Source organism: Setaria viridis, chromosome 9, assembly GCF_005286985.2.
Source record: "Setaria viridis chromosome 9, Setaria_viridis_v4.0, whole genome shotgun sequence".
NCBI classification, from domain to species: Eukaryota; Viridiplantae; Streptophyta; class Magnoliopsida; order Poales; family Poaceae; genus Setaria; species Setaria viridis.
In genome coordinates this window covers 14,588,910-14,615,413 of record NC_048271.2, presented here as the reverse complement: position 1 = coordinate 14,615,413, position 26,504 = coordinate 14,588,910, and the positions used below count along the sequence as shown (strand labels likewise).

At 43.8% G+C, this 26,504-nt stretch overlaps 3 protein-coding genes across 4 annotated transcripts; all 3 read left to right on the top strand.

Moving 5' to 3' along the window:
* The first annotated feature begins 2,980 nt into the window (after positions 1 to 2,980).
* On the top strand, positions 2,981 to 11,535 carry LOC117837498 (wings apart-like protein 2). Of its 2 annotated transcripts, none has more exons than XM_034717143.2 (13): positions 2,981 to 3,630; positions 4,728 to 4,827; positions 5,515 to 5,848; positions 6,044 to 6,156; positions 6,725 to 6,853; positions 7,017 to 7,107; positions 7,206 to 7,289; positions 7,676 to 8,331; positions 9,248 to 9,558; positions 9,697 to 9,841; positions 10,463 to 10,560; positions 10,661 to 10,742; positions 11,049 to 11,535. In XM_034717143.2, the coding sequence occupies exons 1-13, from the start codon at positions 3,161 to 3,163 to the stop codon at positions 11,130 to 11,132; spliced, it is 2,697 nt and encodes an 898-aa protein (XP_034573034.1). In that variant the 5' UTR covers positions 2,981 to 3,160; the 3' UTR covers positions 11,133 to 11,535. The 2 variants fall into 2 exon arrangements, with proteins under 2 accessions (XP_034573034.1, XP_034573033.1); XM_034717142.2 differs by having other exon boundaries at positions 2,982 to 3,630; positions 7,673 to 8,331.
* Positions 11,536 to 12,381: 846 nt separating this feature from the next.
* Positions 12,382 to 16,041, top strand: LOC117837500 (1-acyl-sn-glycerol-3-phosphate acyltransferase BAT2, chloroplastic). Its single transcript, XM_034717145.2, has 6 exons — positions 12,382 to 12,686; positions 12,793 to 12,990; positions 13,575 to 13,981; positions 14,302 to 14,403; positions 14,495 to 14,796; positions 15,653 to 16,041. Exons 1-5 carry the CDS (start codon positions 12,614 to 12,616, stop codon positions 14,720 to 14,722), a joined length of 1,008 nt encoding a protein of 335 aa, XP_034573036.1. The 5' UTR covers positions 12,382 to 12,613; the 3' UTR covers positions 14,723 to 14,796; positions 15,653 to 16,041.
* A 5,982-nt stretch (positions 16,042 to 22,023) lies between these two features.
* LOC117835949 (probable prolyl 4-hydroxylase 3) lies at positions 22,024 to 25,355 on the top strand. The gene is made up of 8 exons (XM_034715280.2): positions 22,024 to 22,289; positions 22,419 to 22,506; positions 23,188 to 23,285; positions 23,363 to 23,460; positions 24,345 to 24,474; positions 24,567 to 24,754; positions 24,854 to 24,950; positions 25,125 to 25,355. Exons 1-7 carry the CDS (start codon positions 22,039 to 22,041, stop codon positions 24,925 to 24,927), a joined length of 927 nt encoding a protein of 308 aa, XP_034571171.1. The 5' UTR covers positions 22,024 to 22,038; the 3' UTR covers positions 24,928 to 24,950; positions 25,125 to 25,355.
* The last annotated feature ends 1,149 nt before the right edge of the window (positions 25,356 to 26,504 follow it).

Here is a 26,504-nt window from a genome sequence, read left to right as displayed (position 1 = left end):
GACATGTGGGTCCCGCCCACTCGTGGTGTGCGGGGCTAGGCATGAAGATGTGTGGAGTACAAGCTCGGAGGACGGGCGAATGGATTTTGCCCGAATATTATGGGATACACATTGTAGACCGATTCAGATTACTTTCCATGTAACAACCGACTAGGATTAGATCATATCCGATTGTAACCCTAAGTCGTCAGCGCGGCCAGGGACACCCCCGAGGGGGACCTCAACTCAACCCAACAGAGTTTAACTCTTCGCACCTGCGATCAACGATACAATCCAACAGAACACAAGACGTATGGTATTACTCTCCGGAGGCCCGAACTTGTCTAAACCTTGGATCTCTGTGTTACCATTCGAGTTCTTGGTTTTGCGATGTCCCCTGCCTACAAATCTACCACCTTGGTAAACTTAGTGAACTGTCGGTCACTAAATCCGACAAGAGGTTATTGTTGGGCTGCCAAAATTAAAACAACAATTGACTTTCTAGCTTTAGCTTCTTTGGGCAACTTCAGATTTTTTTCCCCCTTGGGAACATGGTACGTCTATATTGTAGCAGCCGTCTTCTGTTCCTTCGAGTTCATAAAGAATTTCCTTATCCAGCAAATTATTTTTCAAATGTTCCAAGCACAACCTTCAATTTATTTTTCCTTGTACAGGAAATTAAATTAATTCAAAAGTAATTGAAGGCTTAAAGAAGCGGGAAAATATTCGGCGAAAACCACCATCTCGGTGGAAATGTGAAAACCACTCTAAAATTCATACTTAGAAGTTTTCAAAAAATGTGTAACGATGCACATTCATTGTGTATCTATAGATTTATTTTATTGCAAAAGTTGAGATACAAACTCAATGTAAAAAAATTCATACAAAAATGACAAATTTCGAGTGCAAGTGCACTATAGGACAAAAATTCTGGTTATGTGTATTCCAATGCATATGCACTTGAGTTTTGTCATTTTCATATGAATTTTTATATAACATCTCAACTTTTGCAACAAAGTACATCTATGAATAAATTATAAATGTGTACCGTTTCAAATTTTTTAGAGACTTCTAAATATGTTGTTTAGAGGGTTTTCATATTTCCACTGAAGATATGATTTCTACCGAATATTTTCCCGAAAGAAGCATTTCTCCGTTAGTACCATGCTACCTGAAAAGGGCAACTTGGACTCTTGGAGTCCTGGAAGGGGTAAGCCTCAGACCGGTGAACGAGGCAAATTTGTGGGCGCTTCAATTGTTTGATGACGTGGTGAGATTCTATTGGGTGGAGACTTTGTTCGCGAGCTTGACCAACCAACGGCTAAGAGCAAGTACATTGTTACATATCAGTGGTCTCATAGGTCGTCTTATGCAGTGCCATGTAGGATTTTTGATGATGTGGAGGAGAGAAAGTAGTTGTGGTTTCGCAAAACAACCACCTCATAAGTTAAATTGTAGGACTACGAGATAACTCAACAATCATTGTACGAGTTATTGTTACCATACAACTTATAATATTTTTTTTCATATGCACAAATTAAGAAATTATATAGCTCTATCAGATAATTTATTGTACGAGTTGCCTGTTGAATCGTTTTAAAATTACGTGTCAATGGATAATAAGGGGGTGTTTGGATATCCCATGCTAAAGTTTAGCACATGTCACATCGGATGTTTGGATGCTAATTAGGAGTATTAAACATAGGCTAATTACAAAACTAATTGCACAGATGGAGTCTAATTCTCGAGACGAATCTATTAAGCCTAATTAGTCCATGATTTGACAATGTAGTGCTACAGTAACCATTTGCTAATGATGGATTAATTAGGCTTAATAGATTCGTCTCGCGAAATAGCATAGGGGTTCTGCAATTAGTTTTATAATTAGCTCACGTTTAGTCCTCCTAATTAGCATCCGAACATCCGATGTGACACTACTAAAGTTTAGCACCAGTATCAAACACCCCTCGAACCGACTTCTAGATGTACTTACCGTTGATCGGAGCTTCTGGATTGAGCCCACGGACAGGCGACGAGCCCACGGCTCGCCGATGTACGGCCAGAAGTCACTGCTGGACGATTCTACGGAGCCGCAGGTCTGCAATCTACTGAGACGAGTTCAAAAAATTTCACGCCTGGGACGGAGCCGTAGCTGAGCTGAGGTGAGGTGAGGTGCGCAGCTCCGCGTGACTACTATTCGAACTGTTTATCTGATTATCTCGATTGAGCTCCTCGGGTCTCCGCAAACGGCAAGGCATACCCGCTACGCTTTTACCCGCTATGAACGAGGCTAATCCCATATTTTAAGTTAAAAATAGCTACCCGTCCCAAATTATAAGTTATTTTAATTTTTCTAGATTCATAAATATTATTATGCATTTAGACATACATTATATCTAGGTGCGTATAAAAAACTATGCACCTATAAAGTCAAAACGACCTATAATTTGGAAGGAGGGAGTATATCAGTAAAAGAAAGATAAAATAGTGTTTGAAATTACCTTAGAGTGCATGATTTGATCTTGTTGTTTCGTAGCCATCATGTAGTATTTAGTTTATAGAATTTTCAGAGCTAATTTTTCTTAAATTTTATACAACGCCACCAAATTAGCTCACTTATATTTAATGTGCATACAATTAGCTGAGTAGACTAGATGTAGCGACCAGCACAAAATGATATCACATTTCTTTCTAAATAGAATATTGCACAACATCATATATGATGAATATGTATGTATTTCATCTTATCTGAAATTTAGTTTTACAATTTATAAGCTTAATCCCTTCATTTCTCGTGGAACAAAGTCATACGGCTTGTTTAAAACAAAGATATGTTCATTAACTTTGTTAGAAAAAAAAACTGAGAAAGTAAAGAAAATCCTACTCTTGTCGTGGAGCGTCCGTTCGATGCTAAGATCAGCAAGGGAGATCCAACGGCTGGAAAACGCCTTGCAGCCACCGCCATCCTTGGAGCCGAAACCGAGCTCCCCGCTCCCCCAATTCCCCAAGCAGCTCCCCCCTCACCCTCGCAATTCCCAAATCCGCATCAGCCGCAACGCGAAGCCAACGCCCCCGACGGAACCCAAATCAAACCCACACACACCCAAATCTCTCTCTCCCCCTCTCCCTCTCTCGCCGCGCACGCGCAGGCGCAGCCGCATCGACGACGGGCGCGGGCGCCATGATCGTGCGCACGTACGGGCGCAGATCCCGCTCCTTCTCCGACGGCGGGGGCGGGGTCTCGTCCTCGCAGGACGCGTTCGACTTCGACGCCGAGGACGACGTGCTGGGGTCGTCGGCCTCGCAGCCGCTCCCGCCCCCGCCGTCGCAGGAGTCCTCCTCGATGTGGGAATTCGACGAGGACCCGCCCCCGTCCCCGCCGCAGCCCCGGCCGGAGGCGAGGCGGCGCGGGGGGCCAAGAAGAGGTCGAGGAGGAGGGTGGGAGCTCGCGGAGCCCCCCGCGGCGGCGCCGACCGCGACGCTGATGGAGGCGGAGGAGTACGGGGAGATGATGGAGAGCGTGGACGAGGTCATGTTCGCGCTCGACGGCATCCGCCCCGCCGCGCAGAAGCGGACGCGCCGGGCTAGCCTGCTCGCGCTGCTTGGGATCTGCGCCTCCGCCGAGCGCCGCCGCGTGCTCCGGGCCCAGGGGTGAGTGCGCCAAAGGCGCTTCTTTGCCTTTCTGCTCAGCAAAGAACATCAGTTAGGTTCTTTCTCGTCTTTCTTGGCAATCTTGACCTTAAAATTGTGAGCTGTAATGGTGTTCTTGTACGTTTAGGGCTCAAGATTAGGGTTTATTTTGATAAAAGGAACGGCCTTTCTGTCTTTGGACCATGAGATTCCTTTGTTTGCTTGGTTTCGGATAGACAGCTGATTCCTCGCCCACGCACAAAATGGTGTTGTGGCTCAACGATTTCCTATTTGATTGCTTGGCATGAACACGAGCCGTTATTTTTGCTGGGTTGCATAACTAAGACTGTTGATGCCAACAAACATAAGTGCCACTTCATCGTGTTTTGTTCCTAATTTCGTAAACGGGTTTAAGAAGTACGCATGTGAGTTGCCTAGGAACATTTCTAGCAGACTGGTCTCTTTAGCCCAGACATCCTATCTTGCATGGTTCCAGAAGTGATAGCACGGCTAGTGATTAGGAGTGCCTAGAAATTGATCTTTCTTGTCTGAATTATGTCTGCTCAGCTCAAGCATCAATACAATTTGTATAAGTATACTGTTTGGTATAGTCGCAAACGTTTGAAGTGTAGCTAAATGTTTCTCCATAAGCCTATGACTATTTTGTGACTTCTGCGAGTAGGCAGGTTTCTAGTTGAGATTGAACAAGAATGACAATTGTCATGGAAACCGAAAGTGTAATAAGAGCTGGGAGATCAGTGTTTTACTCTTATACTCACCATTATATCAACACTCATGCTGTACACACACTTTTAGTTTTAGATGTAATACCTTGCTTTGCATAAGTTGAAGTTGTAGGGTATCTATTTTGCTGTCTGAATTGATGTTCAATTTTTGGAGCAAGGTTAAATGTCAGTTCATACTTCATAGTCTCTCTATGACCATAAAAATAGTCAAGTAATTATTGAATTCCAGAACTTCTGCAGTGTTAAAAATGCTAGGCTAAAATTAATACCACCATTCAACAAACACAGTATTAGATATCATATTTCTGAAGATTTAACACCTTTTTTCCATTTTGTTACTGACAAATGCATCCTTTTTGTCATATCCTGTAGATTGCTACAGCAAATTATTGATGCTATTTTGATTCTGGACATTGATGATCCTCCCTGCGCTATTGGTGCTGGAGCTCTTTTATTTGTTTTGGCAAGTGATGTGAGTACCTCTTAATCTCAGTCTACATGTATCCCTGCATGCTATGTTCCAAATTATTATGCATATTAAATACCTTTTCTATCTCAAAGTCGCTGAGCTAATAACAAGGAGGAGAAGCTATTTGTTTCTGCTGTTTCTGTTAGAACCCTGTCACTTGTTTTAAAATTACAAAGACTGACCTGTCATAGGAGAATATGAGTCAAGAAATACCAAGCTTTTAATCTCAATAATTTTTAATAGCTGGAATTTATGTGGAAGTAAATCAGGCAGTGTTGATAACTTGATATTTAGTTTTTTGTTGGTTTGACCTAAATGACTATGTCTCCCGTTTTATAATATGTAAGATTTAATTACCTTAGATGAGTTTTTTTTGTTACCTCTGTTCATTTTTACTGGACGTTTTTGAATTTTCATGGTCTTCGAGATGCAACATTCACCATTATTTTTAGAACTTTATATTAAGATACCATAATAAAATTATGGAAGCATTCTAATGATGAACATAATGATATTTTCATTTAACAGATCTATGTAACTCTAACCATATAAATGGTCAACTTTTATAAATTTGATGGCACGGATTCTAGAATGTCATGTAATAAAGGTCAGAGGTATTGATACTTTTGATGATTATTCACATCAGTATGAGTTCTGCTTATTGTTGTTCCCTCTATCATTGTTCTTCAGGTCCAGGACAATAATTTGCTGGATTCAGAAACCTGTGTCCATTTCCTTCTTAAATTATTAAACCCTCCAGTGAACGTGGTTGATGCCAAAACGTCATCAATAGGTTCCAAACTTCTTGGAATCAGTAAATTTCAAATGCTCAATGGCCCAAATAAGGATACTGACTCTAGTTCAGAGGACATACTTTCCAAAGTTGAAGAAATCCTCTTAAGCTGCAAAGAGATCAAGCCACTAGACAGGGATGGCAGGAGAACAGCAAGGCCAGAACTGTGTTCAAAGTGGCTCGCATTGTTGACAATGGAAAAGGCTTGCTTGTCTGCTGTTGCATTAGAGGGTAAGTTCTCTACCCCTTTCGGTCTGTTGTTTTATTAATCAGAACAATTGAATCAAATAATAAATTAATAATAAGTTAACTTTATTTGGTTGCTTATTTAGAACTTGGGGTACATCTTTTTTTCTTGGCTTGAATCAACTGGCATTAGTAGCAAATTTGCTGCCATTACACTGAAGTGTTATAACATTTTTTCAGAGACATCTGACATGGTAACCAGAGTTGGAGGAAGTTTCAAAGAAACATTAAGGCAGTCAGGTGGTCTTGATAATATCTTTAATATTATGGTTAATTGTCATTCAGAATTGGAGGTAAGACCTTATTTAGGTGTTAGATTTATTTTTTAGCAGGCTTAGGCAAAACTATTAGTTTGGCATTATTTGTTTTGCTACGGCAAAGGATTATGAACTTTGGAACCTTGTACGATTCCAGCTCCAATAGGCTTAGAGCCGCAATTTAAAATTAGATTAGTTTCAGCACCTGAAAACATACTGCAGCACAATGTTATGATATGAAAATTGTTTTTTTAGATTATAGTATTCTACTGTTAGTTGCACAAAGTCTTATTGTGATTACCGTTATCATTTTGTACTTTGGAGAAGCAATGTAATACACCTTGAAATTTAAACTTTCCATCTTATATGCTCCCAAGATGATAATACTTGATGCAAATTCCATCCAATAGAGACATTAGTTGTTTCTAAAATTCTGCTGTGCGTTACAATTCCGTTGATATTTGGCTTTCCTGGATATTCAAGAACTCTAATACTGACCCTCTTTAGTATTTTCATATTTATCCTTAGAGTAAATCATTTCGTTTGTCCCCAAATTTTACATATATTAACAAGTCAGCCTCTGATGGCAAACCTTGTGTATCAGAGACTTGTAAAGGATACCTCCACTACGGCTGTGGAGCTTAAGGAAGGAACACCTTTGCAAAGTGCCGCACTCCTCTTGAAATGTTTTAAAATTTTGGAAAATGCCACATTTCTAAGCGACAATAACAAGGTAATTTTCCAAATCCTATTTGTTTGATTTCCTTCTATTTCACTTCTTACAAAGTTTTCTGTGTTCCTTTTCTGCGATAATAGAGTTACCATGTACTGCTGCTAACTTTTATTATTCCTGTACAAAGTGTTCTAAACTCTTAACACATTTTTGTTCCTTCCAGAGCCATTTGCTCCGCATGAGTCATAAATTGAGCCCTAAATGCTCACTTCCTTTTATTGGTGTTGTTATCAATACTATTGAATTACTATCAGGTAATTCCTTAATAATTTAATATTCCTACTTGCAGTTAAATGCCAAGCTCAATGCACTCTTTGATAGTTAAATGTGATTGTTATATCCTTTGCTGCAGCTCTTTCTCTCCTTCAGAACTCTTCCAGTGTTTCCAGAAAGGCAGATTCAAAATCTTCTAAAGTATCCAATGGGGGCTGCTCTGGTAATAAAAAATCTTATTTCTTTATATAATTATATTGCCTTTGCCTACGCGAGCCTCACTATGGTTAGAATAGCCCTTTAATATTTCAATTTCAAGTGCAGTAGATCTCAAGATTGAAACCATTTAAGTAGGGTCAATACCAAAATTTGTACTAGTTTTCACTAAATCGTATCTTTATTCCCCTAATCAGTTTTATGTTTCATGATCTTTGTACCTTCTGGCCTTAGTAATAACGTTAGAATCGTGGATATGCTATCTTGCATACCAATACTATGGACAAACTGTGCTGTTACCTTTCTGGTCTGATATGGAGGTCAAAAATATCTGTGCCTTTTACAAGTTTTAATTTAACACGGTTACATTTTCAACATTGCATTGTGCAGCAGACAGTAGAGGTGCAGCTCTACTGAATCGTCATGGCAAGTGCAAGAACTCAACGAATAAAAACCTTTTGCTGAATCAAAGGCGCCAAAATTGCTTGTCCTCCAAATTGGAAGTTTCTCATATTACTATCTCTTCTAGTAGTGATGCCTGTCACTCACAAAGGACGCGGGATTGTTCTCCATCAATTTCGAGCAATGGGGCATCAAGTGGGTCATTTGTCGAGAGACGCAGCAACGGTATTGGTTTGAAGCTGAATGTAAGAAAGGATCGTTCTAAAGCTAATCCAATCAGAGGCTCAAGTGGTTGGATTTCTATAAAAGCACAAACTTCTGATGTGAACTCCAGAGAACTGGCAAAAAAGCGCCGTCTATCTGAAAATGCGGATACAGGTCTGAGCAATGGTGGTGATGATCCATTTGCATTTGATGATGTTGATCAAGAACCATCAAGTTGGGATCTATTTGGTCCAAAACAAAAATCACCACAGAAACGAGCAAAACAAGCTAATGGAAAAGTGCTGGACAATTGTGGGACTGCAGTAATTCAAAGTCCTGAATCATGTCAACCTGAAGATATTTTTGAGTCAGGTGCAACATCTGATTCTAAGGCTGAAGGCGAGTCCAGCCTTTTGGAAGATTGCCTTTTGGCATCGGTTAAGGTAATTAATCATGTTTCATTTAAATCTTTCTTGTATTGGTTTACCTATGTAACTTTGTTGCCTGGCACCTTTTGAATTTTGATAAAAAGATGTTGAAGTTGTATATCGATGGTCGCCAATTGTCAAGATGTTTCTATACAATTTGCCAGACACTTGCATTTTATTCAATGTATCAATTTGTATATTCACATCCACCATAAGATCGATAACCATTCCTGACAGATATTAGTTGTTTGTGGGGGGTGCCATCTATGCTTGTGCAATGGGTGACTTTGATGCTAAAATTTATGCAGTACGGTGCATTATTGCAGTATGCTTTTAGCTTAAGTGCTGGCACAAAGCAGCCACCGGCTCAGCAGCTACCAAAATGGTGATTGTTTAGAGTTAAGTTTGTGTTTAAAGTTGCAATTTGCTTACTAGGCAGGGTGCTGAAGCAGATAGAGTTGCATAAATTTATGTAGTAACTCACTTTCCCCAGCTTGTTGGCTTATAAGTGGCCAACAAGCCTTCGTGTTTTAGAATTTCAGCCTCCTAAATCTCTTTGAGATTATGTTTAGTGAGGATAAGCTATTTTTTGAAGATCATATTTGTTGTAGATTCAAGCTTAATTGTGCATGTGTTCTATTGCTTCAATCTTGCCACAATATTCATACAAAATAGTTACAGCCTTTCTTGTCATTTTTGTTATTAATGGTAAGGTATTTGACAAGATCAGTTGCATTTTTTTATAAAAAATATACAAGGTTTAAACTTAGATGCTACTTTTGCATTGTTGAGTTTTGATCAGCTGATAAGTTAGCAGAACTTACCAAACAGACATCTTTTGCAGTGGGCCGGTGCATACTAGTGAGAGGTACTTGTTTTTATAACGCTTGCAATAAGATGTATCTAACATCTTCCATTAATTTTATGGCAGGTTCTAATGAACTTGGCAAATGACAACCCATCTGGTTGTGAACATATTGCGTCATGTGGTGGAATTAATACCATGGCCTCCTTGATCATTAAGCATTTCCCATCATTTGATTTCTCCATGAACAAGAACAATCAACTGAAAGAAAGTGTGTCCTCTTGCCAAGATGTCAATGTTAACAAAGATCTGTCGTCTTACCAGAACAGCAAGGCACAACAAGTCAAAGCTAAGCAATTGCGAGACCATGAACTTGATTTTCTGGTTGCCATATTGGGGTTGCTTGTCAACCTTGTGGAGAAAGATAGCCTTAATAGGTAGGCATTCCCTTTTCTTGCCCCCATTCCATTTGCTTCATTTATGTCAATATTATTGTTCTGTAAGTTTCTTGGATCAGGAGCATTTCTATACCTCCTCTAGTCAATGCATGTAATTCTAAATGTACCTGCCTACAGGGTACGGCTTGCAAATGCCCGTGTTTCTGTCAATACATCTCAAAATCAAGATAGCGAAGGGGCACAGAGGGATGTCATACCCCTGCTCTGTTCAATATTCTTAGCGAGTCAAGGTGCAGGGGAAACTGCTGAAGCTATATCACCGGTAATTCTAATCCTCAACTTTACATACGTTACAACATAACAAAACAAAGCTAGGTAATGGTTATATTCCCACTTGTTCCAAAATAGATTTGCATACCTTGCAAATGGCAATTAGAACTAATGCACACGGTGTGATGTCGCCAATGACAGGCTGCCCTTATCAAGTCCACTACATACTGTATGTGTAGACCGTGCATTTAGTGCCTGTCGTTCTATTTCAAACAGTACTTAGGTGTGTGATTCTTCAGTTAGCTACAATGCTTTGTTTTATCTCACCTTCCCTTGCTTTGCGCCCCCTCATCAAAAGACCTATTTTTCATTAAGGCACCTGCCGTTTTCTTCCTAATATTTTGTATCCTGTTTTGAGCTTGTACCTATATAATAATAGCATCAGTTGGTAGTTATGTTAACAAACGGAACACCAGGAATATAATGAGAAGTTTATAGAGATTGCCAATAGCTTTAATTGAAACTTTGAGTTGAATCAGCACCTTTTAGTCTTTGGTTGGCAATGCAATATATGACTCTTCTATATGTTGTACATGCTACCTATAGAAAGGTATAACTGCATATCGTATTGGGTTTTGTGAATTATTGTTTAATTGCTGTTTGTAATTGTCAGGATGATGAAGAATCCCTGTTGCAAGGAGCTCGCGAAGCTGAAATGATGATTGTGGAGGCCTATGCGGCACTTGTGCTCGCCTTTCTTTCAACGGAAAGGTTTGCGATCTGCATTGTTTAGTTATATATCTTAAATTGCCATGATTATAATGTAAGCCCCATGGTGCTTAACTTCTGGACTGTCTATTTGTTGCAACAGTATGAAGGTTCGAGAAGCCATTACCAGTTGCCTTCCGGACAACAGCTTGAAGATTCTTGTACCTGTGCTGGAGAAATTTGTGGTATGTGTCCAAAATTTCTGAACTGCCAAGAACTGTAGTTTAAAAGATACACAAGCTACCATTTTTGGGAACCAATAGTCTCTTATATCCATATATTTTACTCCTATTTTTTATATAGTTTGCATCTAGAAAGCATATTTATTCTTTTTTTTGGCATGCTTACTACTACTGGATAATATGTGACTGCTCTGGTTTTAATAGATTTTGTGGTGCTGTCCCATTTTTTGCTGCTCCAGACATTTGATATCTTTTTTCGACTGCTTTGAGCTGGTTTTACATGATAATTTACCCTTTCGTGTACTCCAGACATTTCATCTGCAGCTCAACATGATGTCACGGGAGACACATTCATCTGTCACTGAAGTCATCGAAAGATGCAGACTATCATAGAAGTGCCAAGAGGCGCGCCCTGTACAGATTAACTGGCCTCTTTGCAGCCGAAGCACACACAGGTGTTGCTCATCACCTGGCCGGAGCGCAGCAGATGGACACCGGAGGCTGACCTGTAGTGGGCTTGGGAGCTAACAGTGATTTGATTCCTTCTTTTGTGTCCCCCTGATGTTTTGATCATGTTTTATGTATCTCAGCTTCTTCACCACCCTCCAAATCTAGTTGTTTCTGATATCCTAGGAATAGTGCATATTTTGAATGTACTATAGCAGCATAGGGAATGTAATTGTGCTGTTTCAGTTGTCCTGCAGCCATACAGTTTGTACTTTTGTCACATGCAATCAGTGACCACACATGCCTGATCTAGATTCAGAATGTATCACATGATAGCCGTGTAGTTTTAGTTTGTGGCTCTCCCTGTACTGCCCCCTTTTGACTTCAGTGGTTGCTGTTCGTTATATGGCGTTTCCCAGTCACAGAAAATGCTGTACGCCTAACATGTAACTGAAGGTATAGGAGTCTTCTGTTTATCAGACTGTTAAAGGTATGGAAGTCTTCTATCAGGTTGTTACTTTGTGTTATACTGTACGGCCTGACGAGAACTCAGGCTGGTGTTCTCGCTCTGTACCATGAAACTATTTTAAGGGAAAACAGAACCACATCTTCTGTTGCTTGAGCTTAAAGGATACCCGTGAAAATTGCATTAACCGCATACACTACCACATTGCATGTAGTTTTGAACGAAAGTGAGAATCTATTGTATCACCAGGAGCAATTACACTGTCGTAAAGCTTCCAAATCTGCTCTGCTGCTGCACCTTCAGATCAAACAAAAATGGTCACAGGGGGCTGAGCTATGCTGCATGTTGCGATCAGTTCCTCTTGCCAAAGACGGCAGAAGCAAGATGGGGACAGGAAGGAGAACACCGGCCGTCCAGGGTAAAGTTCCAAATCGCATAGGAAACTTCGGAAACCACGATAAAAACGCCGAGGTTTTACTGCCCCATTTTGTCCAACGTGCCACGTCAAAAACGAACAAGCGGGCCAAGCCACGAGCGCCGGTGCCGTTGGCCGTACTGCGCCCAGCCGCCGCCGCCAGCCCGCAACGGCCCCACCCCAACCCCACCGGTCGCATCGCCTCGCCGGCGCACGCGCGCGGGCATCCAGCCGCCCATCCGCGCGCGACCACGCGTCCGCTGACGCAGAGGCACCCACCCCGCCCAAATCCCCTCCCGTCTCCTTCGCTGCGCCCGCCTCGAGTCCCCACGGATTTATCCGATCCTCTCCAGCGAAGCTCCCCCATCTCCCTCCCTGGCCCCCTCCCACACCGAAAAGGCCCCGCGCCCCCACGTTCGCCACGTGCCCGCCACCTCCCTCCGCCGCGCGACCCGGCAGCCTCCTCCGTCGGCGGGAACGAGATCGCGAGCCCCGCCGTCGCGGGTCGCGGCAGCAGCGAGGAGGAAGCAGGCGGGCGGGCGGGCCATGGGGACGCTCCTCCGGCCGGGGCCCGCCGCGGCCGCGCCGCCGATCCCCGTCGCCTCCTCCTCGGCCCACGGTATTGCCGCCTCGCCGCTCTGCTCGGGCGCTAGGCTCTCTCAGGGCGGATAAGCTCCGGTGCTGATCTTATCTGATTGATTGATGATTTATTGGTTGGTCCGTAGTGGCGGCCGTTGGCGGTGGCGGGTTTGGTGCGAGGAGCTCGCGGCATCGGGTGTCGGTGGGGGCCTTCTGGACCCCGAGCCCGCAGGTTCTCGAGACGAGGTGGCGGCAGCGGCGGAGAGATACGGTGGTTGTGCGCTCGGATGTTGTCGCCGGTGGCGCCGCAGCCGCAGCCGGGGATTCCACGCAGGCGCTGTCAGGTATTCCAGCTTACTGGATATACGTGAAAATGTTTTTACTGTTCTATAAAATCATCGTGACCTCGCTAATTGGAAGAGTGGGCTGGCTGACATATACCTGCGAAATGGGAGAATAATGGGCGTAGAAATCAACCTTTGTGAACCTGCAATGACTAAATTGCTGTTGCTAATGCTCCGTCCTTAGATGATTATAGGTGTATTGATTACACCCAAATCAAATGATTGTTTGGTTCCTTACAATTAGTACTATGACTACAATGGTTACTCCTACCTAACTGAAAGGGGTCACCACATTGTTCAGCTATAGAAACAGGGAGACATCTGGCAGTGTGTAGCCTTAGATATCTTAGCATGTAATAGCACTACTTTACCATTGTGTTTCCCTGTTTCATGAACATAGAAGAGTTAGTAGTCGTGAGGTACTAGTTATGTCTCATACTTACTGGGGAAAGTAGGTGCACATGTCCAACAAGGCAACAAATAGCTTGTGTGAAATGAACTGTCTACAGAGACAAATGCTAGAGATCAAACTCTATAATTGGATCTGCTTATGCTAAGTTGCTAACTTGAAATTATTTTAACAGACCTGCAAGTGGCTTCAAGAGTCAGAGGGGTTTGCTTCTATTTGGTGACTGCAGTTGCAGCAATCTTTTTATTTGTAGCTATGGTTGTGGTTCATCCACTCGTTTTGCTATTTGACCGGTACCGTAGAAGAGCACAGCACTACATTGCGAAGATTTGGGCTACTTTGACAATTTCCATGTTCTACAAGCTTGAGGTTGAGGGAATGGAGAATCTACCTCCAAATAACAGCCCTGCTGTCTACGTTGCTAACCATCAGAGCTTCTTGGATATCTATACCCTTCTAACTCTAGGGAGGTGCTTCAAGTTTATAAGCAAGACCAGTATCTTTATGTTCCCTATTATAGGGTGGGCGATGTATCTCCTGGGTGTGATTCCTCTGCGCCGTATGGACAGCAGGAGCCAGCTGGTACGAGTAAATTCATCCCTTTTTGGATATAATTTAGATAAATTTGTGATGAAACATTATGTTCTGGATTGTGTTTGTTATTTAGAGGGACACATAAGACAGTTTGTTTGGTAATTGGCCTAACATGCCCCCTTTTTTGTTAACACAGCTTTGGCATGTTGTTCAAAACAAATAAGCAAACCAGATAACCAAGTTTATGTAGTGTTATTGTTTAGCATTAATATACATTATATTTTTCAGTTAATGTCTTTTCTAGTTCTTTCCATCTTACTTGTATACTATCTCCATGTTTCGCCATAAAATTGGTTTTGTAAATGCAGGATTGTCTCAAGCGGTGTGTGGACTTGGTTGGAAAAGGAGCATCTGTATTTTTCTTTCCGGAGGGGACTCGAAGTAGAGATGGCAAGTTAGGTGCATTTAAGGTTAGATTCTATCAAACTAGGTCTCATTTCTGTGCATGTTATGCGTTTAACTTTACTCGGAGCAATGACATGCTATAATAATTATTCTCAGAGGGGCGCATTCAGTGTTGCCACAAAGACCGGTGCTCCTGTGATACCTATTACTCTTATCGGGACTGGGAAATTGATGCCTTCTGGAATGGAAGGCATTCTCAATTCAGGTTCAGTAAAGGTGATTATTCACCGACCTATTCAAGGGAAAAATGCAGAAACATTATGTTCCGAAGCAAGGAATGTGATAGCAGACACTCTTCTTCTACATGGTTATGGAGTGCACTAGAGCAATTAGGTGCTTTGGTCTATTTCCAAGAAGACATTCCAAGGCAGAGTACTTGAGGCAAAGCTCGTTACCAGGTACTAATGATAACTACCTACTCTGATATTCTGAGAAGCTAGGCAATATTTGATCTTTAGGAGTTCGGGCTGCTCTTTGTTCAATAGTTGTGTTTATGTTTTGTCAAAAAAAATTGTTTATGCACTGTAATTGCATGGGACCCTTCTGTGCTCAAGATATTTGAGACTGTTCTCCACTACAACACTAGAGTACCTATGAAAATAATGGAACTGATTGACACTGGAGGTGTACTTACTCTTTTATCCTTCCACCCCTTTGCTTTGATATATATATTATTGCTGAGTACTCCCACCAGTCAGAAATATAAGAAGTTTAGGACATCCACACAGTCTAAAAGGTGGAATTTTGACCACCAATTTCTGAAAAGATATATATATTTCTTAAAAAATTGAAATATATTGTTAAATTACATGACATGATGAGTCTAGTAGTATCAGCATTGTGTTGCCAAACTATTTATATTTTTAGCTATCAGGTCATAGGTAAACAAGTTTGACTTAGGACAAACCTAAAACTACATTGGGATCGGAGTATGAAATATGCTCTTCCTCTGTCAGCAACTTTAAATATCAGATGCAATTGTCTCCGCAGGTTCAAATTAGCTGGTCCAGGCAGTGCTCTCAAGCACATGATTTTGATGCATGTTCAGGCATGTGCAGTGTTTCTTGCATTCAAACAGTTGTGGCATAGTGAATGCTATGTATTATCTCTTCCATATTATTAGCTGATAAAAGATCAGATGCGTCGCTTGTGCTCTGGCCCCCCCATGATACGTTGTTCATTATGCAATCTGAACTTTAAGGGTTCCATATGGCTTCTATCAGGTTTTGAGTGCTTTTATCTTCTTTGTTGCAGGATGTAAAGGCAGGAGTGGGAAAAAATGGCTGGATTGGTAGTTGTAACTTGTAACATGTGGTCCAATGTTGCAATCCCCCTCCCCCCCCCCCCCCCCCCCCCCCCCCCCCCCTTTTTTTTTTTTGCCGTGTAACACTACAAAGCGATGTAAAAGGCTGAGAGGTCACTTCATCGATGGAAAATAAGGCCCATGTGAATTCTGTCATTTTGCAATGGAATTCCCCCCTTGGTTTGTGCCCTGAACAGGCCGACCGGGGACCTCAAAAAGCAGTTTTGGCTCAAAGTTGAACATGGGAGCATCAAAGCCCAGACAATATTTGTTTTACTGTACTATCTTGATGTAGCCGGCCGAAGGCTCCCTAACAAGACTTGTCAGTTGCTCCTTTGCAGCTTTGCTGGTGTCTGGTTCCGAACTGTCTTCTTTTTTTGTTGATCGCCTTTTTTTCGTCCCTTTTTTTTTCTTGTTTTGCTTACTGTCTGAATCTTAGTTTGATCGCTTTGCAATTATCAATCTCGTACCTGTACCCAATAAACTAACAGGCAAGAAATCTACCTATTGTATTAGTTAAGAATAAGAGCCTAGGCAGGTGAGGTTACAACAGTTTAGCAACAATTAAGGATCATGACAGAATTCACCTAACCCTTTTGCACCCCGCCATCACCAGTTCCTCCATTCATCTTTTATCTTTCACAACAGTGACATCACCGGATTCTCCTTTGCTCCTTGCAATTGAAGACTCTGTGTTCCTCCTTTCATTCAAAGATCACATGAGGGGCGGAGTCTCTTCTTTGGCGTTCCTGGTGAGTCGCTCAGATTGGACCACCAGGTGGCTATGGCCTATGGTGTTACAAGGCAGCCAAGCTTGCGGTGTGACCGCAGGTTGGTCGCACCAATGAGCTATCTCATCCCAAACACGTCGGCTGTAGCATCGCGGTACGCGGCTCGCTGCATCGGCAGCATAGGCAACAGCGTGGGCTTCTATATAACTTTTGAAAATTGGTTAAGTAATGTGACTTTAAAGTCCATTGGATCCAAATTAAAGATCCAACTTCAACACTTTAGAAGATTACATTCAACATTTTCTGAAAAATAGATCAACATTTAGAAAATAGTAGATTCAATATTTTTTAGAAAAAAATATATCAACATTTTGAAAAACACTACCTTCAACATTTGAAAAAAAAATCTATTTTAGCATCTTAACATAATGGATAACATTTGTCAAAACCTAGATCAACATTTTGAAAAAAATGTTCATTGTTTCTTATTTGGTGATGGGATCAGCACACGACAACGGCGAGGTGCAGAGGCAGAAGCGGCGGTTGCAACAATTGCGTGCGTGGGAGCGGCAAAGTCGGTGGCGGAGCTGGTGATGCGCATGCATAGGAAGGTGAAGGCAGCGCACGGGGAGGGAGGTGGCAGGACCGGCAGCACACAGGCCTAGGAGGAGGTGACAGGCAGTGACCACATGGAAAGGTAGGGTTGAGGGAGATGGAGCACATCCGACGGATGAGGTAGCAGGTATAAATATCAGATTTTAGAAATGTATGGACCTAAATAATACTCAAGGCTAAATTTATGGAGTCATATATGCAATTTGAGTGTTTGGCAAGGTTTCAGTTCCGAGATCCAGGCTAAACCTATATCTTGAAGGCTCAAATAAAGTGGTTTCAGTATTTGCACTTAGTTCCAGAAATTTTTCTAGAACTCCCTACCAAACATATACTTAATATAATAAGTTTAATATAATAAGTTTAAGAATCGGCATTTGAAAAAAGTTCTTTCTATTTCGGATTATTTCTTAGCAATTGATAAAAATAAATAGAAAAATGAACATAACACCATGAAAAATTAGGAGCGGGTCTAATGCAAGAAGGCAAATTCAACTGCTCTTATTGTCGAAACGTAATAATAATGAAAATTAGAAGCGGATCTAAGTTGTTTATTCGCCACATGTCAATAGCGGAAGATCCTTAAATCAACCAACATTCCCTTTTCAAAAATACACATTAGAACCACATATTATTTTGTATAAAAGAATCATACGATCACAAAATAAATATAAATGAAAAAAAAGGTGGTGGCTCGATAGAGTGCTGGCATTGATACGGAGCGACCCAGCCCCCTTCGTGCAGGACCATCCGGATTTACGGTGACCGGGACCGTCATCCTTGACCGTCACACCGTCGGACCCGCAGAGCCAGGAGTGTCGGTTCCAGTACATGGTGCTCTGCCACCCCGTCGAGCCAACACCTTTGCCCCCAAGCTTGGGATGACGTGGGCCACCGCTACGAGGCCCGGCGAAGTGTTGTGGAGCGGCACGTCATTTCAGCTGGTTCTCTCGCTCGACGCTCGCCGGTATGGGACAAAATCAAACCGCGGCCGTCACGTACAGCATCTGCAAGCACTGGCGCGTGCGCGTGCGCGTGCGTGCGCGAAGACACGGTGGCACGCCGCGTGGGGTGCTGGACTGAAGCTGGCTGCGTGGCAATTCGGGAAGCTGGCAACTGGCAAGCGTGCATGTGGGGATCGGTCGATTGGAGTCGGACACAGTTGAAGCCACCCGATGGAGACCTCTTGCCGCGCGGCGGCAGCGCGGCGCCACGGGCTTCGATCGACGCCCGCACCGGGACCGAGCTCACGGCGCCGCGCCATCTGCGTAGTACATGTGCCCAGCTAGACCGTATAGACGATAAATGCACATGCACGAACTTCAGATTTGTCGCTGCATTATCCGCACTCTACTGTCTAGGAAAGAATATAGATCCATGCCGAGGTTAAGTTGCTTGTGAGCGATCGAGCTCAGGGGAGTTCAGTTAGTTCACTGCGGTACGGTGACATGCTTTAGCTGAACAAGCTTGCTCAAATTCTTTTACGGAAGTAGTGGGGTTGTGGCCCTACCCATGTAATATGCATCTCATACTAAACTTTAACAGTGTTACATCGAATGTTCGGATGCTAATTATGAGAACTAAACATGAGCTAATCATAAAACTAATTGCAGAATCCTGTGCTAATTGGCGAGACGAATCTATTAAGCCTAATTAATCCACTGTAGCACCACATTGTCAAATCATGGATTAATTAGGCTTAATAGATTCGTCTCGCGAATTACACTCCATCTGTGCAATTAGTTTTGTAATTAGCCTATATTTAATACTCTTAATTAGCATCCAAACATTCGATGTGATGGGTGTTAAAGTTTAACACCTGGAGCCAAACAGGTCATCAATGGTGCTGATACAATATCGAATTTTTTATCTAATTGATTCTCACTTCCTTAAAAAAAGGATTAGTAGGCATACACGAGCACTATGCGCTTGTTTGCTTCGGCTTATAATCCGGCTGAAAAGCTGAAACGGCTGATTTGTTGTGAGAGGAAAATACTATTTGGTGGCTGATAAGCCGGCAGAATAAGCTGAAGCGAACAAGCCCTATGCTAATGTTACCAAAAGGCCACACGCTCACACTCGCACTGAGGGTTTCATTTTATTTCCAATGTATAGGTAAGTGTGTATACTAAGTTTCATCCCGATGGAACATGTTCCTTCTCCGTTCATTAGTTTAGGCCATGGCGCTTCATTTAACAAGAGTGAAAATCTTACAAAACCAGCACCAATAATAGCCTTAGATGGTATGTATTCTAGCTCTAATTTTTTGAGGTGGTCCAATATCACTAGCTTGTTCCATACCATACCATCTATTTCCTCCGATGTCAAAATATGTACCATTTTAATATGAATGTAGTCAACAAGGTTCGTCTTCGATGGTAGTTTCAACTTTCAAATACACAGTTATATCTTTCTAATGTTTGTGGTTTGATCCATATCTAAAAAAATATGTTTCTAATGTGTTCAATAATATTAAATTAAATAGTGTCTTGGTGATAGAAAATTAGAAACTTTATGGGCCTTTTTTTTTTTGAGAAAGCCATTTGGCGCCCTTTATTGATATTGAATAATAGTTACATGGTTCGCCAAAGCTCCTAGAATGAAACTAGGGGGTTCATCGACCCAATTACAAGATAATTTGCTTTTCATTGCTTCTCTAGCTAACTCATGTGCTGCACAATTCGCCTCCCGATTACAATGATCGATGCAAATAGAAACAAAAGACAGATTAGTGGCGATGAAAAAGACTTCCATACCCTCATTTGTTGGCCACATGTAGTAAGTTTTGATATGCAAAATCAAATCTGATCAATTAATTAGGCAGGTAGCTAAATCTAATTCCTAGAATTACATTCTTTTATGAGATTTTTTCGAACATCAAAATTGTTTTTTTCTGAGACCTCAATCAGTTTAATATTTTGGTTCATCTTCTATTGTATAGAGCAAATATCATTCTATCCTTATCCTCGTCTCGTCTCGAGGAGCCCATTCGAAGAAGCGAGCCAACCCTCTTAGTGCAGTACCGTACGGATTTGATCGTGACCCTCACGGTAGTCGGATTTACGGTCGTCACCGTCACACCAGCCCACCGCTTCTCCTTGACCGTCACACTGGCCGTACATGCAGGGAGGGTGTCGGTTCCAGCACATGGTGGTGTACACCCCGCCGAGCCAGCAGCCCAGCACCTTTGCCCCCCGAAGTTTGGGATGAGTGGGCACCGCTACGTGCCCGGCGAAGCATGGCTGCAGTAGCGGCACGTAATTGAACCTGCACTTCTCGCTTGATGTTCTCGGTGTGGTACTAAACATCACCATGCTTCGCGGCGCGGTCAGAGGACGTGCAGCATCACGTACTCCTGTTCGGCCGGACGCGCGAGGAGTGGAGTCGGAGACGACGATCGTGCGACGTGGTGTCGTCTTGCGTGCGCGGTACGCGAAGCCAGCGGCGCGCCACGCACCGCGTAGCAGTCTCGTCTCGGCTGCGTACGCGTGCTACGGTGCTAGACCGTAGACGAGACGCATACGGACTCCATGCATCGTCCTGTAAGCAGAAGAATACGTAGCCAATCTTATATAAGCTGATGACCTAGAGTTACAAATCAGTTTGAATCAAATCTACTCAATAGTTACATGGAAGATAATCTGAGTCAGAGTACAATACGCGTTTCACGATATCTGAGCAGATTTGAACTGTCCAGTTGCCTTGACGTGTACTCCAAGTATCTCCATGTCCTCGACCCGCACGCCTTGGTCATGCGGGCCCACTTATCAGGTCCAGCCAGTATCCTAGTCGGTAGGGATCCATAACCTTATTAAAGTTTAGTAATGTAAAGAAAGAGTTATTATAATATACTTATATAAAATAAATATTATAATGACACTTATTTTGAACATTTTATCCCATATAATATTTAATTTAATGATGCGGGCAACCAAATAACATCTATTCGCGGCCAAGCAACCAAATAACATCTATTCGCAGTTGGCCGGAGAAATACAGACAACCAATCAACATCTTCCCAGGCCAGCGGGAGCCTGGCTCCCAATGCGAGCCAGGTTGGGCGCAAACCAATTACGCCATAAGCTAACCCCGAGCGAGCTTGCTGCGCGACCGATCGACGCATGGGCACGGGGCCGGATGAGTCGCTGCCATGGCGTACGGGCTTTTTTGCCCGGCTCAAGCCCAACACAACTCACATGCATCCTCTGGCTAAAATCCGGCCCAAGAAATCCATCCAGTCCCTCCCATTATTTGCTCGAGAGAAGCCATGACTTGGACCAAAATATCTGGTGCAGGCAGTCAATCTCATCGGCGGCACTCGTACGTACAAAATACACGACTACACAGTCGCATGCATCCTCTGTCAAAGCAGGGCACTCCTCATAGTCCGGGAGTACGTGCATGAAGCCTTACGCGAACGAGATCGTCGGACCTCTTGAATCTTGACAAAGCCGGTTTCCGCTTCCGCACACGATGAGCACCCCTCGGCAAGCGCGGTCAGTCATCTTCGAAAGTTTGATGAAACGATCATGGTTCAGTGTAACAATGCACACGACAGACGACACCATGGTTCATGGTTACAAAAGACCCCAACTGCAACGGTGCAACTGGTCCACCACACAGACACACACGCCAGGCAGGGTCTTGGGTCAAGTGCATAAATTCTCCACCCCAACTGGTGGTGCCGGGTGGGATACGGCCCAGAGTGCCCCCCCCCCCACCCCCTGATGGACTTGGGCCGACGCAAGGGGCCCACCTCCTTAGTCGCCTGACACGTCACATACCGAACCCGGCCGCGCCTCGTCGTAGGTCGTACCGAGCGAGGACCAGCGCGGCAGTATCATCATTCGCGATAAAAAAAACCCGCGACTCAGGTCAGAGAGAGGGAGGGAGGGGGAGGGAGCTAGAACCACCGGCAGGAGGAGAGAGAGGGAGAGGAGACCGAGGGTAGGAGGCAGCGAACCCGACGCGCGTGGCGCTGTGACGTGGGCGGTATGGCGGGCCGGGGGGCGGTTCGGGGCGGGAGGCCGCTGCTGGGCGGCGGCGGCGGCGGGGGCGGGAAGCGGGGCGGGAGGCCGTCCATGGCGGTGGTGGCGGCGCTGCTGCTGGCATGCGCGGCGCTGCTCCTCCTCCTCGCGCTCGGCGCGCTCTCGCTGCCGGGGGCCTCCGACGGCGCCGGGCCCCGCGGCGCGGGCCTCTCCCGGCCGCGCCTGCGCTCGCGCTTCCGCAGATCCGCCTCCGAGTCGTGCGTTTCTTCTCTTCTTTTTTTGGCCCCCGCGCGCCTCCGCCTCCGCGATCTCTCTTCCGTTTCCTTTGTGAGATGATGCTGACCGCGTGGTTTGCTCGTGCTCGTGCTCGCGCTTGCGTGCTGCAGGGGGCTGGAGATGCGCGGGGAAAAGGGGGAGCCGTGGACGGAGGTGCTGTCGTGGGAGCCCCGCGCGTTCGTCTACCACAACTTCCTCGTGAGTCCCTCGCCTCATTCGTTTCTGTTTGCTGGGAAGGACCATTAGCTGACGCCCTCGATTATGCGATCGAATTTGCTTAGCCCTCTTCGAGATTCGTTGTTCCTTTTTCAGTAACATTTACCAATGCTTTAGGCGACCCTGTCCCCGAAGTGGTTGTACTTGTATGTACAGAAACAGAGTGAGAACTGGTGATGCTGCGAAGGGGATACAGAAAATGTAGTTTTGATGACACTTTTCTAGATCTGGCGGCCCAATACTGCCAGTTTACTTGAAATGGCTAGTGTACATATGGGATACAGCTGTCATTGAGCTTCACCAATAACTTGAGCAGAGCAGGTGCAGCATTGGACTTGACATTTGTAGTCATAGTCTCGTAGTGTCATGCAGAGTGTGAATTGCTAAAGTGGTGGATCTGGAGTCTAACCTCAGGTTTTCGACCATATGGGATGGATGTTTGCTTCATTTTAAGCCTATCATCTGAAATTCACTTGCCAAATCATTTGAATGTTGCGTATGAAGTCATGTTTGCTTCTGCAGAGGTTGCATAATAGAAAAGGAAGTAATGCCAGGATTGGTGTCGTGTTCAATTGTTCATATTCAACTCTTTGATTACTGCTGACTGTTTCCAATTGCTTCACCAAGCAACTAGGTTATGACTAAATTTTATGTTATTCTCAGTCCAAGGAAGAATGTGAATATTTGATTTCACTGGCAAAGCCTCAGATGAAGAAGTCGACAGTAGTTGATGCAGCAACTGGAGGGAGCAAGGATAGCAGGTTTGAACATGGCTGAAATTCCAATTTCAGAGATGTTACACCGCCTGTGATGCTCATTTTGCGTGTGGTATATGCAGGGTGCGGACAAGTTCAGGAATGTTTCTTAGAAGAGGTCAGGACAAAATTATTCGTATAATCGAGAAAAGGATAGCAGATTACACCTTCATACCTGTAGGTATGTAGTATTTACCATGGGTTAAACTTGAAGTCTCTGCGTACTATTCTGTGAAAAAAAAGCTAGTATGCTCACAGGAAATTTAGTCATTAGATTTAATGTATGGATAGTGCTGTTTGACACAGCTAACTCGTACGTTTGGCAATTCTTCAGTTGTACTGCTTCATGGAATGACTTGAAAGTCCTGACTACAGCTTTAATATTTAAATGGTGCCTAACTTTGAACCATACTTTTATGTCCAGCATACAGATAAAATAGGCTGTGTTATGGAACTTGGAAGTCCTGATTTATGCTTTAACTGTCTCACTGAATCACCAAATCAGACATAACGTAGTGTACTTAAGATTGTTAACACAATCACAATCTACAAATAACTAAACTGCACTATGGTAGATTTAATACATCCTTGATTTTGTCACAGTTATGGCCTTATGGGAAAGCATGCTGTACTTTAGTATAATAACTTTTGAGGTTTCAGTGTGTACATATCACTCTGTCAGGTTTCATTAAAGACATGCATGATGTGCAAAAAATTGAATGTATTGATTGTGCACTCACCAGTATGTTTCCAGAACTTAGATTTTTGGAACAGCACAGCATGCACAGTTTTGCTAAATGTGGATAGTTTTGATATCCAAATGTATATGTTAATCACGAGGTACTACACAAGGGGCCTCAAGTATCAAGTATCAACTCTATTTCAGCAAATAGAAAAATAATAACCTTTATCGCAGAATCAGATGGCCAGTCGTAAATATAAATAACAACCGCTAGGTGCAACGTCTTTCTTTGACAGCTGCCTCTGTGCCTGATTATTTTCTTGTGCAATTTTACTTTAAATGCCATCAGCACCTCTCTTTATTGTTTCCCCATTATTTTGCAGAGCATGGAGAGGGTCTTCAAGTCCTCCACTATGAAGTTGGACAGAAGTACGAGCCACACTTCGATTACTTCCATGATGATTACAACACCAAAAATGGAGGCCAGCGTATAGCAACTCTTCTTATGTATCTGTATGTATTACAATATTTGGTATTCTTTGAATATGCACCATCGATGACCAAATTGAAATTATCTTTCAATAATGGCAATTGTTATTTGCTAGTTCCGATGTTGAAGATGGTGGTGAGACCGTGTTCCCGTCCTCTACAGTAAACAGCAGCTCATCACCATTTTATAATGAGCTATCTGCATGTGCAAAGAGGGGTTTATCTGTTAAACCGAAGATGGGAGATGCGCTACTTTTCTGGAGCATGAAGCCTGATGGATCCCTTGATCCCACAAGCCTTCATGGTGAGATTACTTAATCTTCATGCCATGACATGTTTTTCAACAGTTAAGTGTTATGCCACAGTACACTGACACTTCTATTCAACTGCAAATTTCCTTTAGGTGGATGCCCAGTGATAAAAGGCAACAAATGGTCATCGACAAAGTGGATGCGCGTTCATGAGTACAAAATTTAGATACAAGTAAACACAGACACCAGGTACTAGAATTCACTCAGAAACCAAAAATGGTGGTTGAACCATTTTATTAGTTTGCGTACTGCAAAAGTAGTGCTGGGCCTCTACCCTGCACCACCTACTATTCCTCCACTTATGCAAACGCCCAAGGTCAACTCTGAAGATACATTTCAAATTTTCTTTTCAACTCCTTGCAGGTCATGCACCGGTTCGGGCTTGCGGACATTTTAGCACATGTTGAGGGCATCGATTTTCCATAGAGGATTGAATTACAGTTTTTGTTTCTAGATGTTACCGAGGCTTCGTGTTGTACATTAACATGTTAGGCTGATGAACCATGATCATTCAGAAGAGATGGACGCGTTGGGTGTATAAACTGTCATTGCCCTTATTGAAATCAAGATAGGATGTCTTACAGATGGTGAAAACATTTTCTTTTTCCCTTGCTGCTAGGCATTATTTCGTACGGTAAGATTGGAGAAGCTTGTGCTGTCTTAAGATGAGTTTGTTTGGCCTAAACTGAGGCTAGTCCTGAGGCGAACCATACTGTATCCTGCGATACGCGCGTTCTCATTTCCTTCGACATCTGTAGATGAAGCAGTGGCTCCTGCAGGAACACACACGCTCCCTGACTAAATATTAGTACTTAAGCTGTGTTTGATTCACCTGGCTTATTTTTGACTAAAGTTTAGTTCTTTTAGTCCCTAAGATCCAAACAGACTTGCTTATGGGGACTAAACTTTATGGAGGGACTAAACTTTAGTCCATAAGTCACCAAGGGGTTGCTTATGGTGACTAAAGTGTACCCTGGACACCCCTTACCCTCATTTATGTCCTGTCTGTATCCCCCTTACCCCACCCGCCCCGTTGCCCCGCCGGCCCCCACCCTCCCCGACCCTGCCGTTGGCCCCCGCCATCCCTGGCCACCCGCCTACCGCCGGCGGCCCTGCCACCCCCAGCCACCTGCCCGCCGCAGCTCCCACTCGCCCACCACAGCTCCCGCCCGCCGGGAGTGGTCCCGCGTGGCCGCACGCGGGGAGGCGCAGGACGTGGCTGCCGGCGTCGCAGGACACGTTGTCCCAGGCGCAGCACGCGGCGGCGGCGGGGAAGGAGGAGGAGGGGGACCGCACGGTGCGGAGGCCAGCACCGCTGGTGCCCGTGAGGTCCCCGGCGAGGAGGAGGAGGAGGCAGCGGCTCAGCCATGGAGTGGGAGAAGGAAAAAAGTAGAGACAACAATGATTAGAGGCAAGTTGGTCATTGTACTACTCATTTACTGCCCTTTAATCACTAGAACCAAACAGGGAGGGACTAAAAGGGAGTTTAGTCCCTAAAAATAAGCAAGGGGAAACCAAACGCAACCTTACATTCCTTGCCTCTAGTGCTTCGACGTGGTTCTACCTCTTGCATCTTGCCACGTGTCCAGCCATGCGTGTGCGACATATGCCCGACCTTCAGACGACTGCTTGTTTGGGCTGCCTTCGTTGTCTGGGTCGGCCCTTGCGTCGTTGATGCCTGCTCATTATTTCGGACTCATTCTTGCTGTTGCAGCCTATAATAGTCTGATCTATAGCACGCAG